A 22,144-nucleotide genomic window follows, 5' to 3' on the forward strand; every position below is an offset into this window, starting at 1 on the left:
AACTCACTATGAGCCTGGGAATGGGGTCTACTTCTGGTATAACTAACAAAAGCCACCTTATTTTTCTGGACCATTTGAAGAAAAATCAAAGTAGCTATAAAAGACTTGATAAAAACAAAATGCTACACAAACATCAAGTGGTGATCATCGGCCAGAAACAGACCATCAACAAAATAATATATCAACTGATCTATTCAAAACATTCAAAAGTAACATCAGTCTTGCCTAGAATTTATTTGGGAACCACAGGAAGAAGAGACCTGGATCACAGATTTCATTAATTTAGGGAATGTCTAAGGTAAGGAAACTGCAAATTCAAGTCAGCATCTTCTCTGAAATTTAGAATTTGAGAACGGTGCCATCAGGACAGAGAGATTAAGTGATTTTTTTTCAAGATCTCATAGCTGGCATATGTTAAAGAGGGAAAATTTAGGGCAACTCTCTACTACCTACTAAATGCACTGCTTCTTGAAAACTATATATCATTTAATTTTTTTTAAAAAGTAGACATGAAAAAGATGTTCAAATATGTATATACATGCATTTTAATAAAATATTTTAAAGAAAATATTGAAACAAATAGCTAAAATGGAAAGTGTCATGGACTCTTTTGATAGGGATTAGATGAATTTTTGTTTTTAAATACATGAAATGCAAAGTATTATAGAGGAAACCAAATATATGGACATACCAATGTATTTTTTTTCACTCAAGTTCATAGACAAAGGGATACATGGACTGCAAGTTAAAAACCCTAAGCTAGAGAACTAGAACTAATAAGTGAAATCAGAGACATGGTTTTCAATATAATATGATTTAAAAATATTTAGTTACAGATATTCATTCATAAATTTATATGAGTTTATTTATTTGTTATGAGATTATGTAGTTTATGGTCATGCATCTAGTTTCTGGAGCCAGAATAGAATTCAGGAAGATGAGTATTTCTGACTCCAAGCCTAGTGTTCTATTCACTGTAGCACCTAGATGCTCAGAAGGAGTATACGAAGCATAGATGAAAGAAGTTTTCATAAATGTAGAAATTTCCCTAAAGAATTCTATTCAGAACTTTGAAGTAAAAGCTCAAATTTCAAGAAATATAAGACGTAATTCCTCCCAGATTATTGAAAATACACAGTGAGAGAAAACCCATTGAAATGAATCAGATACCAAAATTTAAGCACTACCTAGCTACATACATACCACAGCTCATCAACCATAAATCAAAAATATGAGAGTCCACCCTGTATCAGAGTAAGAATCATTTCAATAATAAGTCCAGTAGGTGTTTATCCAAGTCTTTCCTTGAATACTTTGTGGGGTCTTATTACTCTCTAACTACTTCTGTATAGTCCTTGCCTCAGTTCCTTATCTATAAAATGAGCTAGAAAAAAAAGTGGCAAACCAGTCATTAAGAGTTGAACACAACAGAAAGAAAAGAACAATAACAACAAACAAAGAGAGAGTTCTACTTCAGAAGTTAGAAAAAATTCTGATCAAACAAGGCTTAACAGAGTTTACCTTGATTTTATCAAAACCTGTAGTAAAGCTGCTCAGGCTATTTTTATAAACAAAATGAACAGCTGTGATCTACACAAAAGAACAATTAAATGGTGGACCTAGTTGGATGGCTAAACCCAAACATCAGTCATTTCATGGAATGGTAACTTTGCCAAGAAAATTCTTGAACTTAACTTTGCTTCGTAATGACATTTAACACAAAATCATCTAACAAAGAGCTGAAGGAGGTCATCTGAAGAATTTCAGAGATTGTCTCATTCAACTATTTCACTTTAGATCAAGTGGTAAGTCAGAAGTATAAGATAAACAATAAAAATATTATAAAGATAAGTAACTGAGAAAGACTTAGGAACTCTGATCTAATATAATGATAAGCCATGATTCCAGAAGACCAATAAAGAAACATGCTACTAACTATTTTTTTCTACATGGTCAATGTGAAATTTTATTTATTTATTTATTTTGCTTGGGTGCCTAGGTAATGGGGAGTTTGCTTTTCTTACTTTCTCAATTTAGGATGGGAAGGGGTTGTAAAAAAAAGAAAGTGAAAATCTGAAAATTAAATCAAATTTAATCTTAAAGAATGTATACTGATGAAATAAATAATGTTATATTGCAGTCAAAAAAGCTAATGTAATATTATGTTGAATAATGTAAACGTAAATTAGTTTCCACCATAAGAGATGGACTATTCCCCACCCTAGTATACTATATATTGTGCCTTGGTCACATCTTAAGTATTGTATTTAATTTTGGACACCATCTTTTAGGAAGGACACTGATAAGTTCAAAAGCATTAAAAGAAAGCAATCAAGATGCTAGGAAGTCTCCAGGTCAAGGATCAACTGAAGAATTTTAGGGATGTTTAGTACAGAAAACTCAAGATTTTTCAAATTTGTGAAGAGCTGTACTATAGACATGATATAAGACTTGGCCTCGGAGCACAAAATCAGGCTCAATAGTTAAAAGTTTTAACATCTCTGGTCAAGCAACCTTGGCAAAAAAAAAAAAAAAAAAAGGAAATGAGATTTGGTAAGACCTCTTCATGAAGTCATGTTAGGTCTCTTGTACTACTTTTCTTTTTTCAGAACTTTAGTGGCTATCACTTTAATAATGTGGTCTAGAATTTCTCCAAAACTAAACTCAAGTTATCTGGTTTATAATTTGTAAGCAGCATTATTTTAGCTCCTCTCTTTTTCTGTGTGTGAAAAAGGAGAAAAGGGAAGGGGCCAACAGGGCACAGAGAGGACTCCAAATATTTGTCTTTGTCTACCATTCTCTAGTCTGTTAAAAATCACTGACAATGGCCTTATAATCATATAAATCAATTCTTTAAGGACCATGAGATACACTTTGTCTGCATCTTTGAACTTGAAACTCATCAAGGGATACTTGCTTACTTATTTTTTGACTTAAGAACACAAGATAGAGAATTAGAAGACCTTGGAACAAATCTTGCCTCTGATACTTAATATTTGTGTAACCTCAGGCAAATCACCTACCCAAATTGGATTTCAGTTTCTTCCCCATCTATAATACAAAAGAGTTGGATTAGATAGTCTTCCTTCCAAGACTAAATTAAGGGTCAACACCCCATTAGGCTTTTTGGTTCCAACTTTTCCGGTCCAAGTGATGAGGTTAGTGGTAGTCAGAGAATTGCTAAAATCCCATTTTGGTCGGTGCAGGTTAAACATGAAGGAATTCACAAACCTGAAATATTAATTGGCAAGAAAATGGAAGTTCATTGTTGGATAGGAAGCCAGTTTTGCTAAGAAACTGACTTTTTTAGCACCAAAGTCCTATTAGGGAAATGGAGGTTGGCACTGAGAAGAAGAGAATGCCTTCTCAGCAGGCAGGGTCCTAGAAGCAGAGCAAGCTGCTTTGGACTCTGCAAAGAATGAGTTCAGAAACTGCCCTTTAAAAAGGGAATAAAAAGGTTCAAATATTCAAATCCCTATATAGGAAGATGATGTGTTTAACTCTTGAGAATTGTATCTTTGTACTGTGATAATATAAAAAAAAAATCTTGAGGCTTCAAGTTTCAGGTTGAAAAGAAAGCCAAAGTTCCCAGGCATAGATGTTTATAGGTATATAGCCCAGATCTCCAATTGGAATTCAAAAGTTCAAAAGTTCTCGCATCCTCAATACATCAATGGAGTGCTTTTTGACCAAGGTTTCTAATTGAATAACAACACAACTTATCTGGGGAGATATGCCTTCCCCAGGAAGGCCTGAGACTCCAAAAGGGATCACAGATCAAAAGTGAACACAGTTTCAGAGTGATAATTTTAAAGAGAACACAATTTCATGCCCCCTTCACAAGGATAATGGTCCTTGGCGGAGAAAAGAGACAAGAGTTGAAGAATTCTGCCTTCTGTTGTCCATTATCATTATCATTTCCACTTAAAGCAGAAGTCCTATTGCTTCCTTGATTCTCCAACTTTTCCCTTAGTTAAAATTCCCTATTTCCCTAAAATTCTTGATATAAGAAACTAAGAAATAACAAAATAAAAAGAATGAAAAAATAGAAGAGAATATGAAATATCTCATAAGAAAAACAATTGATCTGGAGAGACAGATAAAAAAAGAGACAACATAAGAATAATCAGAGTATCTGAAAACTATGATCAAAAAAAGAATCTTCATACAATAATACAAGAAATACTCAAAGAACATAGTTTTGAAGTATTAGAATAAGAGGGGAGTGCAGAAAGAGAAAAGAAAAATCCACCAACCACAACCTGAAAGAGCACCTACAAGGAAAAACAACAAGGATATCATAGCCAAATTCCAAAACTTCCATGATGAGCAAAAATACAAGAAAAAAGACAATTCAAATATGGTGGAGCCACAGTTATAATCATAAAATACCTAGTAATGCCTACAATAAAAGACCATAGATATTGGAATATTGGAACACTATCAAAGAGCAAAATAACCAACTCTGTAGTAGAATATATAATATTCAACAAAGTTAATCATAACTCTGAACTAAAAAAAAAAAATAGTAAAAAATTAAATGAATTTCCAGATATTCAGGATTTTATTGCAAAAATACCTGAACTTAATAGAAAACTTGATATATAAGATCCAACAGAAATAAGGTAAACATCAAAGACTAATTACTAGGGACTTAATAAGGACAAACTTTTATTTTATTTTATACGTGGAAATATTACCTATACGTGTAAAATTGTCATTAATAATAGGGTTGTTTTAAAGAAAAATTGGGGTAAAACCTAGTATGATGTGATTCTAGAAAGCAAAATCATGTAGGAAAAGGTAAAAAGAATAATTATATGAATGATGTGTGACAAGAAGAACTTACAAAAGAAACAGGGGAGGAGGCTGTTGGTTCTGCAACTTTATTCTCATAGGAAATGGGTTGAGGAGGCAAAGTGAGGAGAAAAGCTTCTGAAGCCCTTCCAAAAAATTAGAAAATAGCCTCAAAATTGATCTAGGATCAGAAAAACAGTTTACCAGCCTAGGAGGAAATGGAAGGGGAAAAGGGGTTAACAGCAACAAAAGCAGCCAGAGTCACAGCAGGGGGAACTTGAAGCAAGGCTCCAAGCCTAGGGCAATTCATGAGTGAGGTTCTGCCCTAAAGCATAATGAGCAGATCTTTAGGCAAGCAAGCAGTCTGTACAGTGCAGCAAAGCCCCACACCAGTAAACCTACCCCCAGCACAAGCCACCATTTAAGTCTTGACTTTATTGCTGACCAGTGTAGAAGCCCCAACCCAGGGCTGGCCAACTGAGAGACCCTGTTTCCACAGCAACCCTTCAGGCTGCTCAATTCAAAATTACTCTTCCAGGGCCTACTAGCAGAGAGGAACTGTTTCCATAGCAATAGTGTCCCCTTAGCAGCAAGGATCTACCTCTGAAGTAAGCGAAAAGCTAAATCCCACACCCAAGGGAGTTCAACAAGGAGGCTCCAACCCCCCCAATACAAGCCAGAAAGGAAATCACCCTCCAGTGAGAGCAAGTGGCTAAATTCTGAAGTCCACTGAAAGTTAACAGTAAGACCCAGAGCCCCAGCACAAAAGACTTTGCAGAACCAAAGCCCAGCTCTTACATAAAAACACAAAATCATCAAAAAAATTTTTAAAAAGAACTCAACTATAGAAAGTTACTATAGTAACAAGGAGAATCAGGGCATAAACTTGTAAGAGAAAAATAGAGTCTAGAGTCAAAATGGTTACATGTGAAGCCCAAAGAAAACTCCAATTTGGTGTCCAGCCTAAAAAGAATTACAGGATGAACTTTAAAAAAAAAAAAAAAAAAGGTTTTAAAAAGTAAATTAATGAAGCAAAAGAAAATGTGGGAAAAAAATAAAAAGAGTGAAAGAAAAACATGAAAAGAAAGTCAATAGCACGTAAAACTTACACAAAAATTCACTGAAGTCAAGAGTACCTGAGTTCAAATCTGACCTCAGACACTTAATACTTCCTAGCTGCGTGACCTGGGCAAGTCACTTAGCCCCAATTGCCTCAGCAAAAAAAAAAAAAACACAATTGGCCAAATGGAAAAGGAAATACAAAAGTTCACTGAAGACAATAATTCCTTAAAAATTGGAACGGAAACAAGTGGAAATCAATGACTCTGTGAGACATCAGGATATGATTTTTTAAAAAGTATAAAAATAGAATAAAATGAATAATTTCTTATTGAAAAAAAAAACTGACCTAAAAACAGATCCAGGAGAGATAATATAAAAATTACTTAAAGTCATAATTTAAGGGAAAAAAAAAAAAAGACCTGGACATCATTCAAGAAATTATCAAAGAAAACTGCCCCCTATATACTAGAAGCATAGGACAAAATAGAAATTGAAAAAATCCACCAATCATTACCTGAAAGGAATCCCAAAATGAAAACTCCTAGAATATCATAGCCAAATTCTAGAGCTCACAGGCCAAGGAGAGTATTGCAAGCAGCCTAAAATAAACAATTCAAAATATCATGGTGTTACAGTCCCTGACTATATATAGAATTTGGCAGATTCCACATTAAAGAAAAAGAGGGCTTAGAATATGATCTACAAAAGGTAGAGGAGTTATGATTACAACCAAGAATCATCTACCTAGAAATACTAAATACAAAAAAAGGGACATTTAAAAAATAATTATTTAATGAAATAGAGAACTTTCAATCACTAATCAAAAGCCTAGAACTGAATAAAAAATTTGACCTTCAAATGTAAGACCTAAAGAAGACATAAAAAGGTTTCCAAAAAAAAAGAACAAGAAAATATAAAAATTCAATAAAGCTAAACTTTATACTCAGGGCAAGAATATATTTGTAATTCTTAACTTTATTACTGTAAGAGTATATATAAAGGTAAATATATATATATATATATAATGACTTTGGGATGCTATCTCAAAAAACAAAATAGTAAAAAAGAAAACTGCACTAGATGGGGGGAGATTGGGGTAAACTATTCTACATAAAAGAGGCACAGAGCTATTTTAATGGAAGGGGAAGGGGCTTATATCTTATTCTCATCAAAATTGGCTCAAAGAAGGAATAACATATACGAGTTGGGATATGGAAATCTTACCCTATAAAGAAGTCAAAACAGATAGGGATAATAGGGAGGTTGAGGAGAAAGTGAAACAAGTAAGGATTTATTGAGGAAGGTGGTGATCAGAAGTAGAGGTAAAGAATGGGGGGGGTAAGAGAGAGAGAGGGGATAAACAAGTGAAAAATGGAGAGAAATAGTTATTATAGCTATAAATGTGAGAATGACAAACTCACCCATAAGAAAGAAGCAGACAGCAAAATGTATTTAAAAACAAGAACCCCACAATATGTTGTTTACATGAAACACATCTGAAGCATAGAAATACAAACATGGTAAAGGTAAAGGACTGGAGCAGAATTTATTATGATTCAGCTGAAGCAAAGAAAGCAGGGGGTAAGCAATCATAATTTCAGATATAGCAAAGGCAAACACAGATCTAATTAAAGGAGACAAAGAAGGAAACTATATCTTGCTGAAAGATACTACAATGAAGTCATATCAATACTAAAAATATACTCCACATGTTATAAGAATCTAAATTTTTGAAGTGTAATGAACTACAAGAAGAAAGATAATAAAATTATATCTCAGAACAAGATAATTCTAACCAAAAAGAAACAAGAAAGAAATTAAGGAGATTAATGAAATCCTAGAAAAGTTAGATAAGATAGATACTTGGAGTACATAGCATCTACACAAAAAACTGACATACAAGCTTCATAACTAAACATGGAAAAGGAAAAATAGTAGATAACATCATTTTCAGATCATAGGACAATGAAAATAACCTTCAATAATTGACAATAAAAAAAGAGGATAAAATAAATGGGAAATTAAAGAATCTAATCCTAAAAAAAAAAACAAAGTGAGTCAAGAAATAACTGACAATTTCATTAAAGAAAATGACAACTATGTGACAACATACCAAAATTTATGAGATGCAGCCAAAGTGGTACTTAAGAACGCGCGTGCGCGCACACACCACACACACAAATATGTAAACTGCTTACATCAATAAAATGGGGGGGGGGGGGGGGAGAAGACCACATCAATGAATTGGGCATGAAACTTAAAAATCTAGAAAAAGAATAAATTAACAATCTACAATTAAATGCTACATTGAAAATCCTGAAAATCAAAGGAGAAATAAATAAAAGTGGGAGGAAAAAAACATTGAACTAATAACACTAGAAGCTGGTTCTATTAAAAAAAAAAAAGTATTGTTTTTATATAATCATTGTTTAATTTGATTGAAAAAAATCTAAATTTCTACTAATGAAGAAGAAATTAAGAAAACTGTTAGGACATATTTTGTGCAATCATATGCCAATAAATGTGAAAATCTAAATATAAAAATATATCCACAAAAATATAAAATGCCCAGATTAATAGAAGAAATAAAATGCTTAAGTAGCATTAAATAGAAATTGAAGGAATTAAAATAGACAATGAAGAAAAAACAACTCTCTCTTTGCAGAAGATATGTTATACTTTAAAACTCTAATCAACAAAAAAAAACTACTTGAAATTATTAACAACTTGAGCAAAGTTGCAAGTTACGAAATAAGCCCTCACAAACCATTAGTATATATATTATCAACAAAGTTTATCAGCAATAGAATCTTAGAAAAAGAAAAAGAGCAAGTCATAAGTGAACTTCCTAAAAAAAATTCCCCAGGATCAGATTCACAAGCGAATTCTATCAAACATTTAAAGACCAATTAATCCTATATAAACCATTTAGAGAAATAGGTGAAGGAGTACTACCAAATTCCTTTTATAATGCAAATACGATGCTAATATCTAAATCAGGAAAAGCCATAACAGAAAAAGAAAATTTATAGACCAACTTCCCTAAGGAATGTTATTGCAAACATTTTAAATAAAATATTAACAAAGAGATTACAGTAATATAGCATAAGAATCATATATTATGACTAGATGGGATTTATATATCAGGAATGGAAGGATGATTCAATATTAGGAAAGCTATCAGCATAATTGACCATGTCAATAAGAAACCAACAAAAATCATGATTATCTCAATAGATGCAGAAAAAACCTTTGACAAAATACAATACCCATTACTATTAAAAATATTAGAAAGCACAGGAGTAAATGAAGCTTACCTTAAAATGATAAGTGATATTTATCTAAAACCATCTGCAAGTATTATCTGTAATGGGGATAAGCTAGAAGCCTTCCCAATATGATCAGGGGTGAAGCAAGGAAACATATTATCACCACTATTGCTCAATATTATACTAGAAATGTTAGCTTTAGCAATAAGAGAAGAAAAAGAAATTGAAGGAATTAAAATAGGCAATGAGGAAAAAACAATTCTCTTTAGCAAAGTTGCAGGTTACGAAATAAGCCCTCACAAACCGTGTGTGTGTGTGTGTGTGTGTGTGTGTGTGTGTGTGTGTGTGTGTGTGTGTGTGTGATCTCCAACAAGGTTTATCAGCAAGAAATAGAGAAATTTCATTTAGATAATACAAAATACTTGGGAATCTACCTACCAAAGCAGACCCAGGAACTCTATCAACTATAAAACTTTTCTTACAAATAAAGTCAGATTACTGATACATTGTTGGTGGAACTCTGAATGGATCCAACCATTCTGGAGAGCAGTGTGGAACTATACTCAACAAGTTAGCAAACAGTGCATACCCTTTGACCCAGCAGTATTTCTACTAGGATTATATCCCAAAGAGATCTTAAAAGAGGAAAAGGGGCCCCCATCTGCAAAAATGTTTGTGGCAGCCCTTTTTGTAGTAGTAAGAAACTGGAAATTGAGTGGATGCCCATCAATTGGAGAATGACTGAATAAATTATGGTATATGAATGCTATAAAATATTATTGTTCTATAGGAAAAGACCAGCAAGATGATTTCAGAGAGGCTTGTAGAGTTCTACATGAACTGATGCTAAGTGAAATGAGCAGAACCAGGAGCAACAAGCAACAATACATAGCAACAAGACTATAAGATGATCAAGTCTGATGGAAGTGGTTCTCTCCAAAGATGAGAGTTTCAAACCAGTTCCCCTTGTTCAGTTATGAAGAGAGTCATCTATACCCAGAGAGAGGACAGTGGGAACATTGTGTGGAATACAACATATTATCGTCATTCTTTCTGTTGTTATTTGCTTGCATTTTGTTTTCTTTCTCAGTCTTTCTTTTCCTTCCTTCTTGATCTGATTTTTCTTGTGCATCAAGATAACTACATAAATATGTATACATATATTGGCTCTAACATATATTTCAACATGTTGAACATGTTTAACATATATTTAACATGTATTGGACTACCTGCCAGCTAGGGGAAGGGGTGGGGAAAAGGAGGGGAAAATTTGGAACAAAAGATTTTACAAAGATTAATGTTGGAAAAATTGCCCATGCACATGCTTTGCAAGTAAACAAATAAATTGATTACATAATAAAAGGCAAATAAAGTCAGATCTAAACAACTAGAAAAAATAGTAATAACTTATGGGCATGCCAAGCCAATATAATAAAAATGACAATTCTATCTAAATTAATCTAGTTATTCAGTGCCATTACCAATCAAATTATATTTAACATTTTATAGAACTAGAAAAAATGACAAAATACACTTGAAAGAACAAAAACGCAGGGATATCAAGACAATCAATGGAAAAAAATGAAAAAGAAAGTGTTTTAGTCTTAATAGATTTCAAACTACATAACAAAGCAGTAACTATCAAAACAATCAGCAACTGGTTAAGAAATAGAGTGGTAGATCACTAAACTACATTAAGTCCAAATTATAATATAGTATGACCATAGTAATTTGATTTATGACAAACCCAAAGAGCCAAGTTTTTGGAAACAAATGTATTATTTGACAAAAAAATGCTGAGGAAAACTAGAAAACAAAATGTATAGCAATTCAATATAAACAATATCTTACACTGCAGACTAATATAAGGTCAAAATAAATATTTACACATAAAGGGTGATATAAGCAAAATAAGAAAGCATAGAATAGCTTATCAAATTTATGAATAAAGGAAGGCTTACCAAAGATATAAAGGGCATTACAAAACAGATAGGTAATTTTGATTATATAAAATTTAAATGTAAATTTGCACAAAACACCAAAACAACCAAAATTATGAGGAAAACAAAAAACTGGGTAAAAATCTTTGCAATAAGTTACTCTGATAAAGTCTTCATTTCACAAATATATAGAGAACTAAGTCAAATTTATAAAAATACAAGTTATTCCCCAATTGATAAAAGGTTAAAGGATGTGAACAAAAAAGGTTTTAGATAAATATATCAGTTATCTGTAGTCATATTAAAAAAATAATAGCCATACATCATATGCTCTAAATCACTAGTGATCAGAGAAATGCAAATTAAAACAACTCTGAGGTAACACTTCACATCTATTCAGAATGGTTAACATGACAAAAAAGAAAAATGATGAATGTTGGAAGGGGGATATAACTTGGACATTGATACACTAGTGGTGGAGTCATGAACTGATTTAATCATTCTGGATAGCAATTTGGTCTACAAAACAGTGCATACCATTGTTGGTGGAGTGGTGAAACAATCCAACAATCTATGCCCAAAGAGCTATCAAACTGTGCATACCCTTTGACTCAGCAGTGTCATTACTGGATCTGTATCCCAAAGAAATCATAAACGAGGGAAAAGGACCCACATGTGCAAAAATGTTTGTGGCAGACCTGTTTGTGACAGCAAAGAACTGGAAAAGAAGTGAATGCTTATCAATTGGGGAATGGCTGAACATGCTGTGGTTCATGAAGGTAATTGAATATTATTGTTCTATAAAAATCGATGAACAAGCTGATTACAGAAAGGCCTGGAAAGATTTATATGAACTGATGCTTGTTATGAGCCAGAACTTGAAACAAGGTGTTAAGTCACTAGACTTGATAGAAACAATATTTAAGTTTACACCTTTGAGAGTTCACACATTAGCTCACACATTGGAGTTCACAAGTTTGGGAGATTCACAAGTCAGAAACCCACAATCCCACTCTCTCAGAGGAGGAGTCAACCTTTGGGTTCACACCTTTAAGAGATCATATGTAAGGAGCTCCTGGAGTCAGAAGTAGGAGAGTAGAAGAGATTGAAAGCCAGAAGTCAGTCAGTTGAGGGGATTGAGGAGCCAGGAGTCGGAAATGAGCTAGAGGCAGAAGCTGGCAGAGGCAAAAGACTAGCAACAAGAGCTCTCGGAACCAAAGAAAGCTAACTGGACTATTTTGGAAGAGATAATAAAGAACTACTTTTAACAGCTGGCTGGATTTGAGGTTATAATTGATCTGAACTGAAACTAAGACTACCTCCAGAAGCCCCCCGAGTAACCTGCTCCCAGAGAGAACCATTATATTTTAGAAAAGAAGAGAACACCACAGATGCTGAATGAAACAAGTAGAACTAGGAATACATTGTACACAATAACAGCAATAATATGTGATGAGCAACTATGAAAGACTTGATTCTCAGTGGTTCATTGAGCCAAAGCAATTCCAATAGACTTTAGACAAAATGCCATCTGCATCCAGAAAAAGAACTGAGGAGATTGAATGGTCACTTCATTTTTTCTACTTTTTTTTTTTAATCTCACCCATGGTTTTTCCCATTTGCTCTGATTTTTCTCTCCCAACATGATTCATAAAGCAATGTGTATTAAAAATAAGCTTACTACAACACTTAAAAAAAAAAAAAAAAAAAAACAGTACATACCCTGTGATCCAACAATACCACCACTAGATCTATATCACAAAGACTTCCAAAAAAGGGGGAAAGGCCCTATTTGTACAAAAACTTTTTTTTATTTTTCAAAATACATGCAAAGATAGTTTTCAACATTAACCCTTGCAAAACTTTGTATTCCAACTTTTTCTCCCGCCCTCTTCCTTCCCACTTCTCCCCTAGATAGCAAGTAATCTGAAATAGGTTTAAATACATGCAATTCTTCTAAACATTTATCACGCAGAACAAGAAAAATCAGCTTAAATGGAAAAAAATTGAGAAAGAAAAAATAAACAAAACAACAAAAAAAGGTGAAAATACTAAGTTGTGACCCACATTCAGTTCCCACAGTCCTCTTTCTGGATGCAGATGGCTCTCTCCATCACAAGTCTATTGGAAATGGCCTGAATCACCTCATTATTGAAAAGAGCCACATCCATCACAGTTGATCTTCACAACCATCTTCTTGTTGCTGTTGTACAAAAATATTTATAATAGTTCTTTTTGTGATGGCTAAGAACTGGAAATCAAGGCATTACCATTAATTAGAGAATGGCTAAAAAAGCTGAAGCATGTGATAGCAATGGAATATTATTGTGCTGTAAAAAATGATAAGCAGGATGATTTCAGAAAAACCTGGAAAGACTTATATGAATTGACATATACTGAACAGAACTAGAAGAACACTGTATATAGTAATAGCAATATTGTTCAATGAATAACTGTGAATAACTTAGTTATTCTCTGCAACACAACAATCCCCAAGAACTCATGATAAAGCATACTATCCACCTCCAGAGAAAAAACTGATACTGATTGAATAGAGATGAAAATTTGTCATGCTTCACTTTCTTTCATTTTATCTTTTATTCAAATATTCTTGTACAAAATGACTAATATGGAAATTTTTTACATAATTGCACATGCAAAAACTATATTTAACTGCTCACCATCTCATAGAGAGAGAGAATTTGGAACTCAAAACTTTAAATAAAAACATTAAAAAGTGGGGGGGAAAGGGGGAGGGAGAGAGAACAATCTGTCTGTTTTTACTTGTATTGTTGCTTTGTCTATGTTTATATCTTTATTAAAAAAAGTATATATATATATATATATATATATATATATATATATATCTTTGTGTAGATTCTGTTACCCTAAAAGATTTAAAATTCCACTAGTCAGAAAATTTCTAAGGGTTCTAGCCAAAGGCTTTAGAATACTGGGAAAGATTATTGAACTTTCATACTTGAAGCAATTCCACTTTAGACTCTCAAAAGGAGATTAAACACTTTTTAAAAAGTTAGCTCATCAAAGTTTGTAGAACTGTTAAAAACATCTTAGCATATTTGAGATTTGAAGATTTATCATTTTTAAGATTAAAAAGAATTCTGAGACTTTGGGTAATTCCACGAATTCACTTCCTTTTGAAATATCTTTATTAAGTTTCAGGTTCCACACTTTAGAATTTGTCTTAAGGAAAAATAAGTATTAAATTTATAAAAATTTTAAAAGTAAATGGCAATCTTCACTGTTCTAGGGCACTACAATGAATGTCGTTCCAAACCTGATACCTCTAAAGTAATTTTAAAATGCAAAAGATATTAAGATTAATGATTTTTACATGGGATAATTTGGAATGCAACTTTTATCATTTAACATTTTATTTTATGTTTTAAATACATGATAGTTTGTGTTATTACTGAATTTCTAAATTCTTTTATATTGTGAAATTTGAGAGACTACTGTAAACAACCAACATTTTAAATTTGGAAGCAATTACACATGAATTGGGCTTTTTAAAAGGATGCAATAAAAAAAATAGATTATTAGAAAATTGTTAAATGTTTAATAAGGACTACTTTGTCATAAAATAGGTAATTATGATAATTAATAGTGAATTTTCACTTGAAAAATCTTGGCTACTATTGAAAATGTATAGAATGGATTTAAAGATGTAGCATAAACTAACAAGTATTTGCTTTATGTCTGAAGCCCCAGAATATGGGTAGTTTTATTTACAAGTAAAAAATAAATGAACTGTTAACTGTGAGGGAAACATAAGGAAAGATATTCAAAGCCCTAAGTTACAGTTGATTAAAAAAAACGCTATTTAGAATAAAAAACATCCTTAGGACTGTAATTTACTACTGTTTTTAATTTTGATTACAAGAGTAATTAATTGTCAGAGTTGTTAGGAAGGCAATAGTAAAAATGGCATGTAAAACATTTTAATAATTTTGATTTGTTAATAGCTCCCCCTCTCTCTCCTCCTGAATTCTACTTTTCAAATCATCTCCTCATAGTCTCCTTTGCTTCAGTCTCAAAAAATGTGCTACCTTCTATCTAGTTCTTCTTGTCAATGTCAAGCTTTCTTTTGTGCTCTTGATTCCAACCTTTTTAATATTTCCTTTTCAATTGGTTCCTTCACTGCTATTTTAAAATATGCCCAAATTCTTTAATAATAACCTCCTTATATTACTATCATCTCCCTCAAGCTACTGTCTTATCTGTTGGACCTTTCACAGTCAAACTCATAGAAAAAGCTATCTACATTCATTGCCTCCACTTTCTCATTCCAGTGCAATTTGGCTTCTATCCCTAATGTTTCAATGAAACTATTCTCTATAAAACAATACTGATCAATCTCTATGGCTAAATTCAATGTATCCCATGGATTTTTTTTCAAGTCCCATGCTTCTTGATGTCTGTACAGTGTCTGATACTGCTGACTATTCCCTCCTCTAAATAAGAGACAAAATAAGAAATGGTAAAGCAATATAGTACCTTTCTCTATTCATACCACAACCATCCATTTACTGTCTGTATAATCTTTCTTATCATTTAACATTCCTAATTTTAAAACCAAGCTTTAAGACCAAGCCCTACAACTATTTCCCTCAGATCTTTCTTGTTCCGGTCTGCTCCCCCAATTATCATTGTGCATTTTTTGTAAATATGCAACCCTCACTTATCTGAGAACAAGTTCTTTGCCCCCTAGCAGAATATGACTCTATTTTTTCCTCTATAATATTAAACTTATCTCAGCCAGGAAAGATTTTGATTTTGGTTGTAACACTAAACTTTTGCTTTCAAAAATATAGTATTCCAAGACAGAAATAAGTTCCAATCCCTTCTTCTTCATGTTTTCTTAAGCTATATCACCAATGATAACTCATTTTTTTTCTTTGTATCTCAAATTCTTTGCCAACAAAACAAGACATCTGCACTAGATGATTTTTCAAAGTTCCCTCTCACATCTGAAATTATGGAATTTAATGATAAAAATCTTTTTAAAGTTGTTCTCTTTTTTCCCTCCCTCTTCCTTTAGAAAAAATATATACACCCAATGCTTGGGGAATGGTTGACCAAAGTTTGGCATATATATAATGGACTATTATATTCCCTTAAGAAATGACAAATATAAAAAATATTATATGGGAATCTGCCACAAATAACAATAAAGTAATGTAGCATTAAAAAATTTTGAATCCAAAATACTTAGAATACAACTATGCAAATAAGAAACGCAGCAACAATTTATTTAAGATTGATTTACATAAAAATAAAAAGTTAAAAAGAATATGAAAACAGACAAAATGATTTTTAATGCATCAAAGCTAGCAAAGTTTTTAAAAATAAAATAAATTCTTGATTAATTGTTAATCTTCATTACTGAACTGACATAAAATACAAATAAGTTATTTTAATACCTGAAGATATTCCTGAAACTCTTCCCTCTTTGACTTTAAGAATTCATAGTTTTTGGGACCGATGATCCTCTTGGAAGGAAGCTGAGCATCAGGAAATGTACCTGAAATTAACATTTATTAAGGATTTTTATCAGTATTTTGTATTCTTCTTTAAAAGTTACTAATATTTGACTACAGAAAGTCCATATAATAACACTTTACCTTTATGCAGCATATTTCTTAAAAAAAAGTTGTAGATAATTCAGCTTATATGTAACTACCAAGTATTTTGTCTGTTTTTTACAAGATTAATCAACAAGCATCTTTAAGTACTTAACTATATATCAGTCACTGGAGATGCAAAGACAAAAACAAAAAACTTCAAGATCTTGAGAAGCCTTTGTTTTCTCAGGAGACTATATATACATCAACAAGTGTATGCAAAATAAATATTTCATGCCAGGGAAGGAGTACCCTAGCTACTATGTAGAAAAAATGTTTCCTGTTAAAAGATAATGCTTAACCACAACTTTCCAGGAAACAAAGGATTCAAAGGCATGGAAATGAGGAGGGAATGATTTCAATTTAAGATACAATGTGCCTTTAAAATTAATGGAGCAGGGGCAGTTAGTCAGTGCAGTGAATAGAGCACCAGCCCTTAAATTAGGAGTTCCTGAGTTCAAATCTGACCTTAGACACTTAACACATCCTAGCTGTGTGACCCTGGGCAAGTCACTTAATCCCAATTGCTTCTGCAAAAAATTAAATAAATAAAATGGAGCAGTTTGGTCATGAAAAGGACATTAAATATATTTGAGGTTTTTTTTTTTTTTTAAGAAATAGATTTATTTTGTGAAAAGATATTGCTGTGAGATTAATATTTTGATACCAATACAAGTAGAAAAAGAATTTTACTTAATAAATGCTGCTAAATATGCATTGTATAAGAAAAACAGCTTTCAGGTAGAATATGGATAGTTCCGGAGAGAAAATACCTATGGTGAGAATGTAAGCACTCTGAATTATTTGTCAACAATGTGAAATGATGCTTCACTTGTGCGGCTATAGTTTAATATTACAAAAAATGTTTCCTTGCTGTATGAACCTGGGCAAGTCATTCAACCCCCAGCTGCCTTGCCCCCCCACCCAAAAAAAGTGTGGGGATGGGGGTGGGTTAAGAGTTTTGCCTTAGCAAAAAGTAGGATCATCTTTTCATGTGAGAAAGGGGCAAAAATGCCAATAATGACAGAAGACATCTAGGTATTATGAGATATTAGAGAGAAAAGAAAAGAGAAAGCTCTTAGCAAATGGCTTCAATTCTGCAAGGTTCTCCAATGAGAAGAGGGGTGAAGGGGAAGAGGAAGCAATGGGAAGTATGAAGAGAAATGAAAACATTTGGAAAAGCTTGCTGTGATGAGTTGTATGTTGGGTCAATGAGGAGAAAAAAGAATGGTTAGAGTTACATCAATATCATACTATGAAGTTATGTTGCCTTGTATATCTGATTCTTAGATTAAAAAATGCTTTGGATAGAGACTCAAAAACTAAAGTGCTAAGTAGAGAGAATGTATCTCCTCTCACTAGGGTAATCTCTAGGAGAAAACTGCAATGAAACTTTGTGATGCTAGTTTGTCTCTGGGGACTGCTGGTTTAAAAGTAGGTTAGAGAGAATTAGTCAAAACCACAGAATGAATGTGACACTGATAAACTCTGTGCAAGGGAAGTTATAAAAAGAGGTATCTGATATAACACAGGTATGGAGGTTAACCACTGAAAAGACAAAAAGTTGGGAGATGAAATGCAAGAATCAGCAAAAAGCCAGTTTGTTAAGACTGCAGAGCAAAAAATCAATTAACAAATTTACTAAGTATCTATTATATGCCATGCACTGAAAAGAGTAATAAATATTTAGATTGGAAGGTAGGTGATGCATAGATTCTGAAGGGTTTTAAGAGCCAGATGAGTTTGTATTTGATCTTACATACAAAAGTACACTACTGGAATCAACTCTAATTAGTTAGCAGTTTGTAAAGATTCCAACATCTCCCCCTTTCTTTTGTTTTAGAACATAGGGTGGTTATGACCTCCCTGACTTCTCAAGGAGGTGAGAACCCTCCAAAAAAGGTGATCACGCCTTCCCTGACACCTCAGGAAGGGAGATGAAAACACCAAAGGAAATAGGAAGTCAAATCAGATTAGCCGGTTTCTGAAGGGGCTCACTTGAAACAGGTACACATCAGCTCTGTAGTTATGGAAAATCACTTTGGCAACTATAGGGAACTTGGCTAAGAGAAGGGTGAAAGCATGATGGTTAATTAGGAACCTATTACAAGAATCTGACAGGTTATAAGGGCCTGAAGTAGGTGATGATGGTATGAGAGGAAGCAAAAGGACTGATATGAGATGATATAGACTAAATTTCCTGACAATTCCAAATAAGATAAATTACATTTCATTCTTATCAAGTAAACAATACAGTAACAAACTAAAACAGTCGAAGGAAGGCTATTCTTAGGGATTTAAGCCCCAGAGTCAGAGTAAATGGAATAATAACCAATCTTTTTCTTACTCAGTAGAAAGAAACAGAGGTAAAAGTGAAATTATAGCATAATGGATCATAGATTGGCATTGGAATCAAGGATCTCTAACTTCAAGTCTTGTTTCATACATCCTGAATATGTAATCATAATTGGTCTCTTAACCTATTAGTGTTCAGAATAACTCTGTTAATTAGAGTTGCTCATCTGCATTGGTGAAGGTAAATTCTAATACATGACTTTATTCTCTCCACAATGGCGAGCTTAGTATTATAGACCTAAAGTAAGGAAAGGGGTGGAGATAAACATTTATAAAACACTTATTATGTGCCAGATACTATACTAAATATTTTATTTTGTCTTTTTTACAAATATTATATCTTTATTCTCACAACTCTTCAAGATAAATATTATTATCCCCATTTTAGAGTCGAGGAAATTGTAGGTTTAATGGTTTACCCAAGATCACATATGTTTGAGGCTATATTGAGATCAGGTCCTTCTGACTACAAGGCCAATGCTCAATCTACAATACCATCAAGCTGCATCTAAATATTTATAAGATTAAATGTGGTAGAGTAGAAGGCATTATGCATTGATAGGAGTTCCTCTCTAGTAGACACATAAACAGATATACTTATGTGTACATATACACAAACATATTTTTAGTCTAAACACAAATATACCCTCACAATTTTAATAAAGTAGCAATAATGTTAAACTCAAGATTATTTTTGACAATATGAAAAACAAAAAGTATAGGACACAGTTAAAGGAAAAAAAAAATCTTAATTCCTAAAGTCATAGCTCTATTAAAGAATTCTTCATGCTCTCATTCAAAAAAAAAAAAAAAAGTGAAATTCCCTTTTCCAACCACATACTAGAAGAGTTGCTAGGAATAGAAAAGGACAAGTACATGGCTATCAGGAACAAAGGGGGTCTACCTAAAAATATAATTTGGTAGCTATAAGGTGAGGTCTTAAAATCCTATGAGCTTCCCTTACAAATTCTCAGTCAAATATTTTAGAAACATATAAGGAAGGAGAAAAGTCCTTCAGTCGAGTCCACCCAGAAAAATGATGGCACTTAAGCCTCAAAGAAAGGAATATGAATGGCAGAGATGAAGAGGTAGTAACTTTCAGGCCACAAGGAACCATGCAAGGAGATAATTAGGCAGCATGTTGAAAACTCAACCTAATTCATTGCCACAGACTTTTAGTCTCTTCCCCTTTGGAGATTTTTCCTAACTTTTACATGAACTTCAAAAAAAAAAAAAAAAACCTGTTTTTCTTTGCCTGTTTCTCTCCAGTCTACTTGTCACTACAACACCCAAAAAGTATATACAACAATATAAGCCAAATATATAATTTTTGTTTCAATATATTCAAAAGTCATTTAAGAGCTAAATAAAACATTTCTAGCTACATTGTCAAAATGCTCACTGAAAATAGCAAATATATATGTATCCATGTACATATAAGGGTATATAAAAAGTAGTGATATAAAGTTAATATATACATAATACATATATGTATATTTGACAACTGTCTTGTTTTTTTCTTCCTTAAAACAATACCAAGTTATGTAAAGTCACAATTCTCACACTCCAAAATTATCATGATATCTATTGGAATAAAAACCTTGAAAAAGTAGAACATACCATGAAATTCTGTTAGTTTTGATTCAAGCACATAGAACTCAAGGTATCTTCGGTAGACAGACCAATGCTCAGGTTCATGACCAACTGAAAAGTATATAAACATTAAACAAGAAAATGATTTTCTGCTGCTTGAAAAGGCATGAAATAAAAGTAATGGTTTTAAAACAATAAATATATCATTAGCGACAAAGCAGTCCAAATCTTTAATAAAGTTATTCTTTTTACCCTATTATTTACATATCTTCAACTATAATTGAATTTAAAGACATTCAGAAAATGATGAAGCTAATCAATCAGTTCATGAATTTTATGTTATAAAATTACAACACTGGAAGAAATTTCAAGAAACTATATAATTTGGATTTTAAAATGTAGCTCTCTAAAGGGATAAAAGATTTAGAGTTTTATAAGTTTAATGCCACAAGATATCAAGTTATTTAGAATCATATAATATTGTGGCAAATGAGAATCTGTGACATAACATTCAATCATTTCATTTTAGACACAAGGAAACTATGGCCCACTAAAATTAAGTAACTTGTATAATGTGAGTGAACCACCAGTCATGTCTTCTGGTATCTAATGTGCTTTTGCAATTCTTCAAGTTTTCCCTCAAAGAAGTTGTAATTAAAAACATATTATATGCAATACTTACACAGATTTGGATTTAAGTTAAAAAAAAAAAATGTTCCCCAAACCAAATGACTACATTGACATAAAGCAAGCATTAATAGTATTGGGAGTTACTAGGTAGCATACTGGACTCATAACTGGGAGTTCAAATCCTACCTTAGATATATACAGTTTGTGTGACCCTGGGCAAATCAGTTAATTCTGTAATCCTCAATTTCCTCATCTATATGCTAGGAATAATAAGAGCACCAACCACCCAGGCTACCCAGGTAGTTAAAATATTTGAAAAGAGTTCTGAAAACCTTTAAGTGTTATATAAAGGCTAGCTATTATTGTTTCCAAAACAGTTATGGATAAGCTCTAAGATATTTAGGCTTTAATTTGCTATAAGGTATTTAAATTGCTATAGATATGAAATGCATATATTTAAGTGATATATTCCATCTAAAAATAACCCTAAGGTTATTTTTTGTTTTGTTTTGTTTTTTAAGTACAAAGTTATGGCTATCTGGAATTTTATTTACAGGAAATATAGCATGTGAGTTTAGCAATAAAGCTTGCTATACTGCTGGAAAGAATAAAATGTATACTAGGTTCTTGAAAAGTCTCAATTTTATTGTTTTTTTAGTGTTATTCTTTAAAAATAAAAAGCATGAAGTGTTAAATCATCAAAAAATAACGTGAACAATTATTTAATTTAATTAGATGGACATGATTATTAAATATAATAATTCAAAGTACTTATTAATAAGTGAAATAAATTCTTATATTTTATATAAAATTCTAAGGTCAAAAAAATTGAAACTAAAGTACAAAAAGTTTT

The 22,144-nt window shown here is 32.3% G+C and overlaps 1 protein-coding gene across 5 annotated transcripts in view; it reads right to left on the reverse strand.

The window, feature by feature from the left end:
- The window catches only part of SNX14 (sorting nexin 14), a 112,674-nt gene that overhangs the window by 25,813 nt on the left and 64,717 nt on the right, over positions 1-22,144 (reverse strand). For all 5 annotated transcript variants that reach the window (XM_051997346.1, XM_051997344.1, XM_051997345.1 and 2 more), the window contains 2 exons: positions 20,689-20,772; positions 16,513-16,613 (listed from right to left, as the gene is read on the reverse strand). In XM_051997346.1, the coding sequence (XP_051853306.1) occupies positions 16,513-16,613; positions 20,689-20,772 (185 nt within the window). The remainder of the gene's footprint in view (positions 1-16,512; positions 16,614-20,688; positions 20,773-22,144) is intronic.

Source organism: Antechinus flavipes, chromosome 4, assembly GCF_016432865.1.
Source record: "Antechinus flavipes isolate AdamAnt ecotype Samford, QLD, Australia chromosome 4, AdamAnt_v2, whole genome shotgun sequence".
Classification (NCBI taxonomy): domain Eukaryota; kingdom Metazoa; phylum Chordata; class Mammalia; order Dasyuromorphia; family Dasyuridae; genus Antechinus; species Antechinus flavipes.